The following is a 15,571-nucleotide window of genomic DNA, read 5'->3' as shown; positions in this document are numbered from 1 at the left end:
AGTAGACCCTTATAATATTCTGGACCTTCGGGCAGTGACCGATTGCGTGAATTGTCAATTTACCCATAGTAGACCATTCAAGTGTATCTCCACCTTATAAATCACTTTACCCCAGTATATAGGTGATTGGTTGCTTAAACACCAATGCTCTGCCTCAGCACTAGAGCACTAGGATTGACTTTTGATTTCTTATAGTTAAAGGGGTTCTTATCTTTTTCAAAAAGTTGCCCTACAGGTAATAGTCGGAATGGTGTTTAACTTTCTGGTAAACACCCCACCAGTGGATCTGCCTCTCTGCACTGACTGTGAAGTTTGGTTTTGGGCTGGGTAGCAGAGAATATGCAGGACACAACATCCTGAATGTGCTTTACTATGTGCTTAGGGGTTGTCCGGTTTAAGCAAACGTTACTTTTTGTAAAATCAAAAGTTATACAACTCGCCAATGTATTTTCTGTATTAATTCCTCACTGTTTTCAAGATCTCTGATTGTGGATATTTATTAGGAACATTCATTGTTTACGTCCAGTGGATAATATTCTGTCCATGGTCATGTGATGGAAACACAGGTGCACGGCTCGTTACAGTTACAATATGTGAAAAATGTGAGGAAATTTTGAATTAACCCTTTCCCGACATCCGCCGTGTATATATTTACGGCGCACATCGGGTAGGGGAGTATGGAGTGGGCTCACGGGCTGAGCCCACACTATAGGACGAGCGTGTCGGTAGGGCTTCATAGGAGACTGTCAGAATCACGATATACTGCAATACATCAGTATATCGTGCAAGCGAACCAACGATCGCTGGTTCAAGTCCCCTAGGGGGACAAGTAAAAAAAGTAAAAGTAGTCAAATAAAGTTTTTTAATAAATTTTAAAAAAAGTAAAAAACTTTTCCCATTTTCCATCAAGCACAATGTAAAAAAAATACAAAATTAACATAACTGGTATCGATGCATCCGTAAAAGTCTGAACTATTACAATATATCATTATTTTGTCCGCATGGTGAACGCCGTAAAAAAATACAAAATTAAAAATGTCAGAATTGCTGTTTTGTGGTCACTTCACCTCCCACAAAAAAATGAAAAAAAAAGTGATCAAAAAGTCTTATGTACCCCAAAATGGTACCAATATAAACTACAGCTCTTCCCACAAAAAAATAAGCCCACATACCACTAAATCGACGGAAAAATAATTAAGTTATGTCTCCCAGAATGTGGCGACAAAACGAAAATGTTATTTTTAACAACCAGTTTTTTTCCTTGTAAATGTAGTAAAACATAAAAAAAACTATATAAATTTGGTATCGTTGTAATCGTATTGACCCGCAGAATAAAGTTAACATGGCGTTTTTACCGCACAGTGAACGCCGTAAAAACAAAACCACCCAAAATATTGAGGATTCACTGTTTTTTACAATAAATGATGCTGTAAAAATCTACAACTCGTCCCGCAAAAAACAAGCCCTCATACGGCAATATTGATGAAGAAATAAAAAAGTTACAGCTTTTGGAAGATATGGAGGAAAAAAACTAAGGCCTCATGCACACGACCGTAGCCGTGTGCACGGCCGTGATTTTCGGGTCGGCCGGCTGCGGACTGTCAGCGGACTGTCAGCCGCAGGCCGCCCGCACATGCACATGCCCGTTCTTTCTGCGGTCCGGGCTCCCGGGCCGTGCACGGACTGCAAAAACTATGGTCGTGTGCACGGCCCCATAGAAAAGAATGGGGCCGCAATTCTCCCGTGGATTTTCGGGGGAATTGCGGCCGCAAAAACACGGTCGTGTGCATGAGGCCTTAGTGAAAATCTGAAAAAAAAATGATATTATATATTTATATGTAGAATAACTTAAATGGATAGAACTAATGGAAACCATTAAAATTACTTTTTTGTACTTGACTAAATTCATCAACATTCAATCCAGTTCCCAAATATAAAGCGCTCACATAAGAAGTCAATAAAACAGAATGAAAAGTACTCACCATTTTTCTTTTTCCAAGGAGACACTAAAGAAAACGTCATATAAATAGTCAGTGCATACTCATTCGTTTGCATATCGCTTCCCAAATTTTTTACACAATTTCAATCCCTCCCGAGTATTAAGACAATTATTCACATCCATATTTAAGTGCCAAGAAAGTACTAGTCTAAGTAGAGTATTATTTTGTAGTTATTTAGACTCATGAGGAACTTTCAAGACAAGCTTCTGATGTTTCACCTTCTTCAAGGGTGAACATCCCACATTCGAGAGAAGAGAATGAACCCAAGAAGCTCGGCCCGAAAATATTTACTGTTGCTCGAAAAAAAAATTGTGGTAGCATACTCCAACACTCAGCCTCCCCTACAACATGCAGTAATATTAGCAGAAACAGCATGACTTACACACTTTCAGTTGAAGGTCTTCCTGTTGTGTCCAATAGATCCTTGCAGCTACTAAACTATCTTACCAGCAAAATGAGGTGGAAGTGTCTGGTGGCTTGTGAGAAGCAATAATGTATGACTGCTTGAATAGCCTACTCTCAAATCGCCTACTCTCAAAAAACTAAGCTTGATGGATACACAATCATCTGCTGATAAACATTAATCTTGGGTCAACGTAAAGCCCTGCATCCTATATGGTCTACTCATAACTATCCTAAAGATGATATCCTCAGATATAATGGTGCTAATGGTAGTCTAAATGCCTATGCTATATTCCCTGTGTTGAGTACAGGCGATTCTACTCGGGAACAGGCAATCTTGTAGTCAAAAGTCCCAACTTTTATTGAGAACTTACACTCTGGTAGAAAAATATCACTGCCAGATCTACTCCATGAAAGTCCATTTGACCTCTGTAGCAGTCCTAGACTTAAACTTAAGGAGGACCAGTCACCTGCCATAAAAACTTGTTGATGTGCTGCAGCTAGAGAGGCAGTTTAGACAAAAGTGGTCATATGCCACATAGGCCTTTCCCTGACTGCAGAAATCTTTGTTTTAGCAACGCAATTGACTTTTAGGCATTTTTTTACATACTGGGTACAAATGAATGATAACTTGAGATAATGTTTTAGATTTGGCATAGACTTTCACCAATGGTGAGTTCCAGGAATCATCACGTTCTTAGGCCTCAGTAGAAAAAATTTGAGGAGCCCTGAGAAGGTGGGTGGATTAAAGAAAATATTGAGGTGTCTTCTGAAGGCAAGAAAATTAGTTGGATTCTTTGGACTGATTTTTTTTCATTTTAACCCAAACGAAGCGGCACCAGAGGTGATAGAAATGAACAAGCACTTTTGGCCAAGCCGAAAGTTCATGTTAATAAGGGGATCAGAGGTAATGGCCGCCAGTAAAAATAAACTTTCTTACGGCAGTCTTGGAGGAAGATCTTTGGAATGAATCCTGTTGCCAAATCAGGATCATGAAGAAAGCATTTAGGGACAATTTGGGAAATAATCTTTTAGGGCTTGTTCATACAGGCTTATTGCATTATAGATACACATATGCCCACTATATTTATGAGTAAATACTTTTAAGGTGGAAATGTTTTCTTGTAGACCATAATAGCAATAGTCAATAGTAACTCTAAGTACTCACCTCACCAGATCAGAGTAATCTAGACCAGTGTTTCTCAATGTTCCTATGCCAAGTACCCCTACTCAAACACAATACCTCAAAGTACTCCTAAGATTATACACAGTGCTGCCACTGAAAATCTCAGCATAAGGACAGGGGCAGTACCCAGAGACCTGGCGCGAACCCCCTATCAGGGGCGGACACAGACAGTTGAGGGCAAAAATACTATATTGGCCCCTTACTCTATAACATCTCATAATAAATCACCCGCATATGTCTCTCTAACAATCCATCAGTAATTGTTAGCCATAAAATGTATTTACTGAGGCATTTACATGATATCTAATAGACAGAAGGCTATTTTAAGATGACAATGGGCCCCTTTACCTACAGGCTCCCTGTGCAGCTGCACAGGTTGCACCAATCATATGTCCACCCATGCCCCTAGGGTCTGTGTGCTTCAGGTTGAGAACATAGGATCTAGACTTCTCACTGCCCATAAAACCAGCCGTCATCAAAACAGCTTCCAGCACAGTCAAACTGAAAAGTACAAAGACTCTATCATGAGCTCTTAATTTTCACAGATTATAAAGGCCACGGTTTCCAATGTTATCACAGAGCAGGGCTGACTCATATTACCCATGTCACTAGAATCTAATCCCATTACACAACTGTCGGACCGCACTGTAGATAATGTAGAGTAAATGATGCACATTTAATTATCCAGCAATTATGATTTTCAAGGATGTACCTTTTTCCACTTAACATTCAATAAAATGGAGGAGGACATGACAACATGAAAAAAAAAAAAGTAAAAAGATATAGAAAAAAATGCCAATGTATAGAAATGTGTATAATGAAAAATGGGAATAAAGCCGAAAAATACACAAAAAAGGAAAAAGAAGGAGAGAAAACGACCCATCGTTAACTTGTTTCTTTATGAAACATCTTGTAGAGAAATTATCAGTAATTTTGACTCATGTCACATTTAAAGCGGACCGGTCACTAAGTCATATAAGTTGAACTGGTTGACCGACTCAAATAGCGCTATCTCGCTGATTCCAGTGCGGTTTTTCTATTTTTCAGGACCCCCCGTTCTAGAGATATGCCCCATTGTTGTGTTGGCTCCCCATATGCTGATTTACTGTATAGTAAGCCAATGGGGTGTGGCTATCTTCCCTGCTTCTGATGCTGACCAATTAGTGTGAGGCAGCTTGAGGGTAGTACACGCCCTGTTGGCTAACTACAGCAAATTAGCACATAGGGAGCCAATACAACAGGGGGAAGATCTCTGGAATGGGGGGGGGGTCTACGAAAAAAACAGCAGCACTGGATTTAGAGAGTCAACACTATTCAGGTCAGTAAACCAGTTAAGCGTATATGTCCTAGTGACAGGTCATAAAATTAAACACCTGTCTATGATTGAACACCTATCTCTATATTTTGCAGCTGATCACGTGCTGTGATCATCTTATTGTCAAGAGACCCTGCTAACAAAAAGGAAATGCCCGAAGTGGACATCCCCTTTAAGCACTGAATTGATGCAATATTTTTACATAATTGGGAAGTTCTAAAATATATTTTTTTTTTATCGACTAAACCAAATTGAAACGATAAGATATACAATAAGAGAATTTCAAGATCGTCTGTGTGACATAATCTACTTGATAGTTTCTCTATACATGACACAGGTTTAGAACATCTTGAATGTAAGAAACAGACCAAGCATAGTTGAATAGCCCCCAATCAGAACATGCTTTTATTCTAACTAATGAGAACAATGGGAAGTCTGTAGCAATTCATGCCAGCTTTACCCTGGAGGCGGCACTGGAACATAGTATTCTGAAGAGTACTCAGCTATGTCCTGGAGAGCGGGCATGACACATAGAAAGCCTACACGTCATTCGCACAACACAGAGACACTGCAGATGCTACACTTTCTTTTACTCCTATAAAACCATCTGTGGGGCTTATTTTATGTATTCCCACTGACACAGGATTTCATAATAAGCTAAGCTTGCTAAAATCAAGATGATGAAACCACAGGCCATGACAAACACATCTGTGTATCAATAAAAAACCTGTACCACAAATGTAAAATATCTGGGCTAGATGAAAAAATCAATGGAGAAGAGAACTTTTTAAGATTCTCCCATCTCTAGTTGTCATGGAAGGGTTAATACTACCCCACTGTGGGTTTACCAACTTTTGGTTGTCCTGGGAAAACCAATCTGTCACATCGTATTAAAAAATCTGTCTCTCGAAAGGTCTAATTTATGAAAAACATTGCAAAAAAATAATAATTCAGGACCATGATCTATTAAAGGGTTTATGTGGGGACTAAAAATTATTACCAGCGTACTCACTGCAGTATGTGAGTACAATCGCTAATATACATTCTAGTCCACCGTCAAGAGTTTCATAGATTCTTATAGCTCTGGCGGTGAACCGGAAGTCTAGTTCCACAGCCTTCTTTGATGACTATACAACTCTTTATCATGTGACCGACCCCGCTTTACTCTATGCACGAGCAGGAGGAGAAGTACAGAGATTACATAGAGTACAGCGGGCCCCATCACGTGACAAAGAGTTGTATCATCAACAAAGAAGACTGTGCCACTAGACTTCCGGTCCCCCCGGCAGCGCTATAAAAATCTATGAAAATCTCAGAATCAGTGCGACCGGGACCAGTACAATGCTAATAATTTTTGGTACCCACATAACCCCTTTAAAGGTGGCCACACACATCAGTAGATGCCATTCAAATAGTAGCTCGGCCGATAGCCTCAGTGCCCCAATAACATAGCTCATTGATTAAATCCACTCTTATTTCAGAAGAACAGAAGATATGATTGACAATAGACATGGATCAGACAGCAAAAATCAAGCCGGTCCCAGCTATAATTCCCTAGAAAATATTCTTCCCTTAGCTTTGGGTCAATCAAGCCCCATCGACATTCGATTATTAGTTTCCCCCCATAGACACCAGGTTCAGCTAAAATCTATGGGTTATCTAACGCCATTAAATATTAATCAAAAGTTGTCATAAAAGGCTAAATCCTATTATATAAAAATATGCCGATAATTCCAGTACCTCCGTTTTATACAATTATTTGGTTTATCTAAAGCTTGGGCCATGCAGGTATGATGACTACGAGAATGACTCTATTCATGCAAGGCCACTAATATGCCATAGGAGAAGCCATACAAGAACACTTACCCATTTCCTCCAGTTCGGAAGTCATGGATTTGGAACGCAGTGATATTGCGGGTGGAGTGACACGCTTGGTTTGCTGGGGCACTGGAATCGTTTAGAAGAAGAAGGACGTCTGTTAATATACAAGTATACTTATAAACTACTTTAGCCCAAAAATTGAATAGCTGACCAATTCATATTTTTTTTTAAATTTTTCTACGGATACCTGAGACGACATTCTGAAATATGGGTACAGTAACACTGTGTACTTCCAATTCTTTGGGCTTTTTTTTCACCTGGGGGAAAGATTCAGTTCTGACTACTCCTGCAAGACCGCTTGTCACTTGGCTTCCCACTGGCGCCACCTATACTACGCAACCTAGCACCTAGGGACATGCCCCCCTCCCCAGCTACACCTTTGACCATGTAACTGTCTTTTGATGTCCCACACTGCACTGCATTCCAGAACTTAGCTTTGGATGTGAGTAGAGGAGAAGGCAACTTTTGTAAATCAGTGCAATATAAAAAAAGCTAAATATTTGGAACATTAGTCAATACGTTATATACTGTTATGTACATTGTGGCCCAGTTCACATGGAGGACCATGAAACGAGCTCCGCGGTTTTCTTCTGCCTCCAATTGATTTCAACGGGACGTCAGAGGTGGAAACTGCTCGAAGAAGGTGCATGCAGCCTTTTTTTTTCCGGCAAGTGGCCAAAAGCCTTCCAGGAAAAAAACACCTCTGCCTCCCATCGAAATCAATGGGGGCTGATTTGAGCCTTTTTTAGCACTGATTACGATGTTTCCACGCTAAAATCAGCGCCCAAAAAAGTTTGTGTGAACTGACCCTAAGTCTCTGTTTACATTGCTTCTGTTCAGTTTGTATATATTTTTTTTGCCAAGATTCCAACAAAGGAAAAAAAGAACCATTTACCAATACGGGCATGTACATAAGGAAAAAAAATGACACTTTTCTTCAAAAATCAGTGCTTAACCAATGGCATAACGATCGCGGTCACAGGGGGTGCAACCGCGACTGGGATTGAAGGAAAAGGGGGCCTGTAGGAGTACCATCCCCTCAGGCTGCTACATCAAGCCCCAGTAAATGTCTGTGGTGCATACAAGGTCTTGAGGCCGGGCAGCGTCAGGACATTGTTTGCGACGCATCACACAACGAGGACGTGAACTGCATCGCACATAACGTCCTGATGCTGCCCGGCGTTGGGACCGTGTATACACCTTGTATAATGTGAGAGGATCCAGGATGGGTCCCCTGCGGACAAGAGGGGAGGTGAGTAATTTATTTTTTCTTTTCATGTTCGATCGGGGTGGGTCCGACTGGGCAGCGATGGGGCCTGGCATGGGGCCCAGCTCTAACTTCTTACGCTCCTGCACCTTTCCATGGGTTGTATCTGGTATTGAAGCTCAGGCTGAGTTGCAATACCACCAACAACTTGTGGACAGGAGTGGTGCTGTTTTTGAAAGACAGAAGTCATGTTTTTCTAATCCTGGACTACCCCTTTAAGCTATGAAATGTTATATAAATGTTGTTCAAAAGTGAAGATTTCCATTACAGAGAAATAACATGACACCGCCATATAATGCTAAAGATGCAATTTTCATTCCGGCTGTTGTCCCACAAACCTATTACCCCTTTCAGAGCAATCCATTGCTCATTGCCATGGGTATGCCGTACACAATGAGTAGTTGGTACCAAACATGAACTAAACATATTTTCATTTGTACCTTTTTTTCGCATGGCGTCCTCCATTTCTGGGTTCCGTGTCACCATGACAACTTTTACCATTAAGTTGTTTCCTCCCTGACGAATCATGTTAACTACCTGCCGATGACCCACTTTCACCACATTCTGCCCATTCACCTAAGAAGAGAAAATTGGATAGCTTACACAACAGTTCACACATCTATTATGAAGAAATAGCTTCAAATGCTTCTCCAGATAATTGTACATTGTAATAGATCTGTTTGCAGTCAATGAATGTAAATATTCATGTTTCCATTCAAAGACTGAAAACCTATCCAGAAATGTGCTCCTCACACAGGGTGCACAGCTTGCTATAACAGAGATCTGGCACAGTACAGTAGCCCCTGAATGTAAATGAGAATATTTCCAGTCACTGACAGCAAGCAGAGATCCTAAAAATGTGAGGAACAGAAACAAAGTTTATTAGAGAGCTGCAAAACGTTTCATTATACAATTAATAAGTATTAGATACATAATATTGGAATACTTTAAGGATCCCGATACACTTAAAGGGAATCTATCACCTTATTTTTTTATTTTTTTTATTTACTATTTAAAAATATATATTGAAACATCTACTTTTTTATATTCTGTTTTTATTTTCTTATTGTAAATTTTGTTCAATTCTATTTTCTTTACATCATTATGGAGGCATCCATCTTGCCTGAGCTGATGTAACAGAAGCTGCAGAGATTTGTTTACAGCAGGAACCTTGACATAAGAAAACAAAGATACAAAATAACTTATAGACTTCTATAGGAGAGTGTAGTGAGCATGCTCTGTGACATAGGCAGTAATCACTGGGCAGGCAGGAGGAGGAGCTGCCGCCATCACTGATTGTCAACTAGGTTCAGATTTAGAATCCCTTATATTGTGTCTATAAATTTGGATTAACCTTTTACATTTACATATCAGAGGTTAAAGTTACAGGCTACCTATGTGCCTATGTCCCCATGACAGCACTTCCTGTTCCTCAAACCTGGCATCTCAATGTAATCATAGAAACCAAACGGACTCCATCTTTAATTCTCTTACCTGTGTTCGAAAAATGTAATCTGAACGGTTGCTTTAACTCTCTAAACTGCCACATTAAAGGATGTGTTGTCATGGGCACACAGGCACGGAAGCTCCTCTTTAGGCCCCTTGTACACTGTGTTTTTCATGTACGTTTGATGTATGCATCAGGAATGGTGCCAGCACATATGACAAACACACTAATAAGCTCCCATTATACCGACGGAGGCCAAAAGAGTGTTCTTTTGGCCTCCGTCACATGGTATTGTTGAGTATACCGTTTTTTTGCTGGAAGGAATAGCATAGTGGACTATGCTATTCTATCCCGAGGCATTCAGTAAAAGATTGTATATATATATATATGACAGATGCCAATGTGTGGCATCTAACACAGGCATCCGTTAAATGGATAGGTCGTGATGTATTCGTAAAATAATGCCATTATATCCTACGGGAGACTAACGCATTAAACTGATGCCTAACAGTGTTACCCGTCACCCATAGGTTATAATGGCATCCTTTTAACGGTCACGTCAATAAAAGGGTCTTGAGAATTTATGGCGTATCCGTTAAATGAATACCATTATAGCCTATGGTTGATGTATGCCGCTGTTAGGCATCCTTCACGACCTGTTTAATGTCTACGTTGCGAGCTTTTCCCGGCATATATAGTATGTCCAATGGATACCGCTAAATGTAGTGTGCCCTAAAGGCACCTATAACAAAAACCTCATAACATGAGATGAGAATAAGATTTTTAGTTTTTCCCCTTAAATTTATACACCGTGTTATTTTTAATGCAGGAACTGAGGGGGTGGAGCATGACACAGAAATTATTTTTGTTGTTCTTTAAGTTCCTATATTATGTACCGCCCTCTCAGGCCCTGCTGCAATCCGGTCATAGTGCTAAGTGCTCATTTGTAAGAGATTTGGCAGTAAGTGTTCAATTTCCCTGCAGCGCCACCACAGGGGACATTAAGTATTACACAGTGTCCATTCAAATCAATGGCTTGTCTGTAAAATACAAGACAGGATAGGTCCTCCAGAGCAAGAGACGCTCTTTGTAACCTTTCTCCACTCTGGCTGTGAGATTAGGATCCTGAACAGAGTGCTCCCCTATTAACTCAGAATTGCCCAATAGAATATATGATATAGTATATATAGGGTAAATGGGTTTGCTAAACTGGGCAACCCCTTTAAAAGAAAACATGTATTATTTCCTTAAAGGTCTTAATGTAAATGTTCTTGTTAGACAGTGCAACCTCTAGTAGAATCTATCACTACATGAAGGCTTCTTAATTTTGCTTACATTTTTTTAGAATTGTACACATTTTTAATGAACCTTTTTATAAAGAGGATTTCCATCCAAAAAGTAAATTTGTCAATTTATCAGTAAATCAGAAGTTAAAGTAGCAGTCAAAATTTGGTAACTATGTTTCTTTTACTTAGAGAGCTATTGTAATGTTTCTGTTTTGTTGTGCCAGCCATTTTTGAAAAACATACAAGAAGTCCAGACATTTTAATTTTCACCTTTAAATTGTCTACTAAAACTGCTATTTTGTCAGCATGTTCAATCAATAACCAAGTGACAATTTACTGAGAAGGTGACAACCAATATGGCAGCATTTCCTGTAGTCACTTTTGCAAAAACAGTCGCCACAGTATAACGTATGGGCAATTTTTTAAGTTGACATCTTCTTAAACGGGTTTTCACATCTTGGACAATTATGGCATATCCACAGGATCCACCTCTGAGACCCGCATCTATCTCTAGAATGGGGCCCCCTAAACCTCGTTCTAGCTTACTCGGCTCTCGATGCCTCACGGACACTTCCTGGTTAGGTGGTCGGGAGTTACAGAAACAGCCGAGCTCACTGAGCTACGCTGTTTCCATAACTCCCATAGAAGGTGCTGTATCTGTAGCTACCGAGTTCCGGAAACAGCGCAGCTGGCCGTACACTGCTATGGGAGTTACAAAAACAGCATAGCTCAGCAAGCACTTGGCTGTTTCCGTAATTCCCGACCACCTAAGCAGGAAGTGGCCTGGAGGCAGCGGCAGAAAATAAGCTACAGCGGGGTTTAGGAGGCCCCTTTCTAGAGAAAGGTGTGGGTCCCAGAGGTGGGAACCGCATCTATCAGACTTTTATGGCATATCCTGTGGATATGCCATAAGTGTCCAAGATGGAAAAACCCCTTTAAACTAAACTGAATTGTTACTTGATTACTCTTGTTGTTTGTACCCTCCTGCCTGAACCTTTTAGCCACTGGACTCCAAATCTGCTACCCTCCTGGACCTAGATGCCCTTAGGGATCAATATAAAAAAAGAAAACATTTCACCCACACCAGCACCTGCCTCAAGATTAGAACTTGGATACTAAATCATGTTCAGGACTAATTACAACCATTTTAGGTACAATATTCTGTGCTGATCAATGTCTTATACTATCTGACTGTTTTATTATTGGGTTCAATGTATAAACAGTATGCAGCTAGCTGCTAAGATCTGTATAGTGGTGGCTGCCAGAAGCCGGAATTTTATTATTTAACTCTATGACTAGGCAGCAGATTTTGAGCTCTGAATTATAAAAGCAGAGCTCCAACCCCTAGAAAGATATATTAAGAAAATAATCAACACAGAATTTTAGACCTATTTACATTAAAGCCAGTGGTTCCTCTTACTCCCTCTGTCAATATTCAAAAACATTTATTCTTTGTCTCATTATTTTCCATATTTTTTTACTTATGCCTCCTAAGGACTTGAATTGGTTGTCTGTTGTTTGGAGCTCTCACAGTGAATATGAAAAAGGGGTCAAGAAACTTTCCATTTATGCAGCAGGGAAAGCAGGAGGACCAGTGTTTTTATCTATACAATAGGGCATAAAAGGTTCAAGAGAAACTCCAGCAGACAATAATTCATTTCCACCATTCTCTAACCTAGCCTACATTATACCGGTGTTCTTCTATTCTCCCCCATGCCACCTCTAGCTTGCATTTCACAAGAGAATAGATCAGCTTCTGTCCGCTATCTTGGTTGTAGAAATCACTATCTGCAGGCAGTTGCTCTGGTACCTGCATGTCCTATAATGGCTTGCTTAGGCATCACATGGTGTGGCCAGATCACAGCTATCAGAAGTTCTAGTTATATACTGTAGATCATTCCAAATTGTGAACAGAAAGCTGTGGAGCCACAGATGCAGGTACAGGAAAAGGCCCAGGAGAGGCTACAGACTGTGACTTGTGCAGCAGCATGCATGTCACAGGCTTCGTGAAAACTCCAACCCATTAGTTTGCAATAGTCTAACATCATCTACAGAAAACAGGAAGCATCCGGGAGAAGATTAAATGACAACAGTAGAATATACAGGACTAAGTTGATTTGTGGTTGTCACCTAGTGGATTCCTGGATTGTTGCTGTGAAATAACCAAGGCACATTCTGTCTGATATTTTATTATACAAGACACTGCGGTGACATCATCCAGTACATCATGATTACAGTGAGATCTCAAATGGGAAACGATATTTTTTTTTTTAAGGCACCCTTTAAAAGGGTTTTCCAGGAAATGCAAAAAAAAGTTTGTTATGAGCCTAAGTTTCCAATATAGGTTAATATAAGTTTTTACAGAATTTAATATACATACCTTACAGTTTTCCCATCTGAGGTCTGCTCAGTGCCCCATCTCTGCCCGTGCACATTTCTACCGGATTACATTTGCTAAATCTACCATAGTTTAGTTAAAAATATATCTAAAATTGACACCTATTTTATATATAAATGTATTTACATATTTTTATTGTGCTTGAAATATGCTTAGTAAAAGTTTATAAATGCAAACATCAACTGTCAATAAAAAAAAAAGTTGCTAACATTTCACAAGTGGCTGGTCAAGTCTTTTTTACACTTATTTTGAAATTAACACCCCCCCCCCCCCCCAAGAAAAAAAAATCCTGTGACCCATAGGGACATATTGCATTCATGTTATGGTTATGGTATTGCCATGACTTCACCACGACTGACAGGCGATCAAAGGTCATATAGCCCTAGTCTAAAAGAAACAAGATTAGGTTCATGTATACTGACTACATTTTTACAATCAAATTTGTTTTATTGCTCCAATGCATTTACAATAACTAAAGCACCTTTGCAAATAGGTTTGTTAAAAAATATTTTACTGATTTGTGTATACAGCTCTTACGCACACCTATGTGTTTCCATGGTTATAGGCTATACAAGGACTCTTGTATTGCAGTCCATGTAAAGCATCCTGAATACGATCTTGTGCAAGAAGCCGAACACACGACTGCAGGTTCAGACTACTCACTGAGTTTATTTGCAGTCTACAACCATAGAGACGCATAGATCTGCATGGTAGCTGTATACACAGAATGGTAAGATATTTTGAATAAACACTAATTGCAAAGTTGATTCATTTTTTTATTGAGTTTTTATTTTTGGAAAAATAAACCATGGTTGGAAAAATGGACATATCCTTTAAATAGTCCTGCGTGTATAATGCTCCATCCTGTTATTGTAGTCCCGGGGATTATGTTGATATTGTTGATACTGTATGTCTAATTTGATGATTCCCCCCATACCTGCACCACTATGACTGGAAGAAGGTCAATTCTTATTGACATGACTGTGGGTACATATATTTTGGACAAGACCTAAATTAGTGATGATTACTAGTCCTTATCTGATGTCTGAAGAAGCACAGATAGAAAGCGACTCTCTAAACCTTTTGCATTAAATATAATCTAGTAGCGGGCCTCGATGCCTGACGTGACCACTCATGTGCGACTTCCGGCATGGTCACCTTCCTTTTTGGAGTAGTATTGGTGGAGAATATTGCTGACACACACTGTGGCCATTTCTCCAAAAAGTGCCAATCACAATGAGCCCCAAAAATACTACAGTCGCTGTATACGTTTTCCTCGGTGCCGCTTCACTCTCCTGATTACAGCAGCCAATCAGGAACAACTCCAATGGTACTTCCTTTTCCTGTGCCAAAGTTTGGAAACTTTCTACAAAAATGATCTGTGACAAAAAAAATTCTGCTGGGAGAGGGACGAACCGCGTCTATGTAGCGCCTCACATTTAATATACAATATTATATAATATATAATATACACCCATAGAAAAAGTTCATTGTTATATATTATATATGTATACCCATGAGTTAATATTACATTGACATTTTGATTTTAACCCTTGAAATCTACAAATGTCATGAGCAATCTCATGGCTTTTGTCTGCCTCCCTCCATAATATTGATGTAGATACCGTAGAGGCAGACTATTCGGCTTGGACCCTTGGATACAGTGGGCCCGGCTGAGCCCCTTTCCCTTTGCTACTGGGTGACGTGAACCTGTGTAAGACACCTCTCTTGAGTGGAACTCCAATGTTAGCAAACCTGGGGGTGGGGAACTTGCCCAATGTAAAGGAAAGGGCATGAAGGGGTAACAAACACCAGGCACTTCTTTCCTAATCAAGCACAATATTGGGGCCCCCTCTCTTCTATGTCCAACACTGTTTATGACCATCCTGATTGCATGCTGTATATGAACGTAGTATGAATTGAACTTATTTTACCTCAATTAAAAAGTCCCCCATCCTGAGACCTGCTCTCCAAGCCACTCCCCCTTCATCCACACTTTCCAAGTACTGGAGCGCGGGAAAAGCCGGAGTTGGAGTGAACTCTTCAATTGGGGTTTGTGCTGTAAAGGAATATTAACAATAACACGTTTTAAATAATAAGACCGGGTCTTAAAACATCTATGAGAGCCGTCTTCCACCTGACGAGGAGCGCTGATCACAGCAGAAGGTGCAAAATGCTCAGCTGAGCACTTCTGCCACTTCGTTTTAGTGATTTGTGGGGGTCTCAATACCCGGACCCCCACCGATCCAAACTTTTGATATGTCTCTATGAAATCAAAAGTTTGATGAAAGTTTAGTTACTCGTTGAAGAGTAACTAAACATTTTACAAACTTCTGACATGTCAGAAGTTTTGATTAGTGGGGGTCCGAGCACTGAGACCCCAACCAAT

General features: G+C 40.0%; 1 protein-coding gene across 1 annotated transcript in view; it reads right to left on the bottom strand.

The window, feature by feature from the left end:
* Positions 1 to 15,571, bottom strand: part of SHANK1 (SH3 and multiple ankyrin repeat domains 1) — a 382,494-nt gene that overhangs the window by 12,673 nt on the left and 354,250 nt on the right. Inside the window, exons 16-19 of the mRNA XM_075840236.1 lie at positions 15,117 to 15,241; positions 8,492 to 8,627; positions 6,770 to 6,850; positions 1,983 to 2,006 (exon numbers count right to left, since the gene is read on the bottom strand). Of these exons, the coding sequence (XP_075696351.1) occupies positions 1,983 to 2,006; positions 6,770 to 6,850; positions 8,492 to 8,627; positions 15,117 to 15,241 (366 nt within the window). The remainder of the gene's footprint in view (positions 1 to 1,982; positions 2,007 to 6,769; positions 6,851 to 8,491; positions 8,628 to 15,116; positions 15,242 to 15,571) is intronic.

This window comes from Rhinoderma darwinii, chromosome 10 (assembly GCF_050947455.1).
Source record: "Rhinoderma darwinii isolate aRhiDar2 chromosome 10, aRhiDar2.hap1, whole genome shotgun sequence".
Classification (NCBI taxonomy): Eukaryota; Metazoa; Chordata; class Amphibia; order Anura; family Rhinodermatidae; genus Rhinoderma; species Rhinoderma darwinii.
The sequence above is the reverse complement of the archived record's forward strand: the minus strand, read 5'-3'. Positions and strand labels throughout refer to the sequence as shown.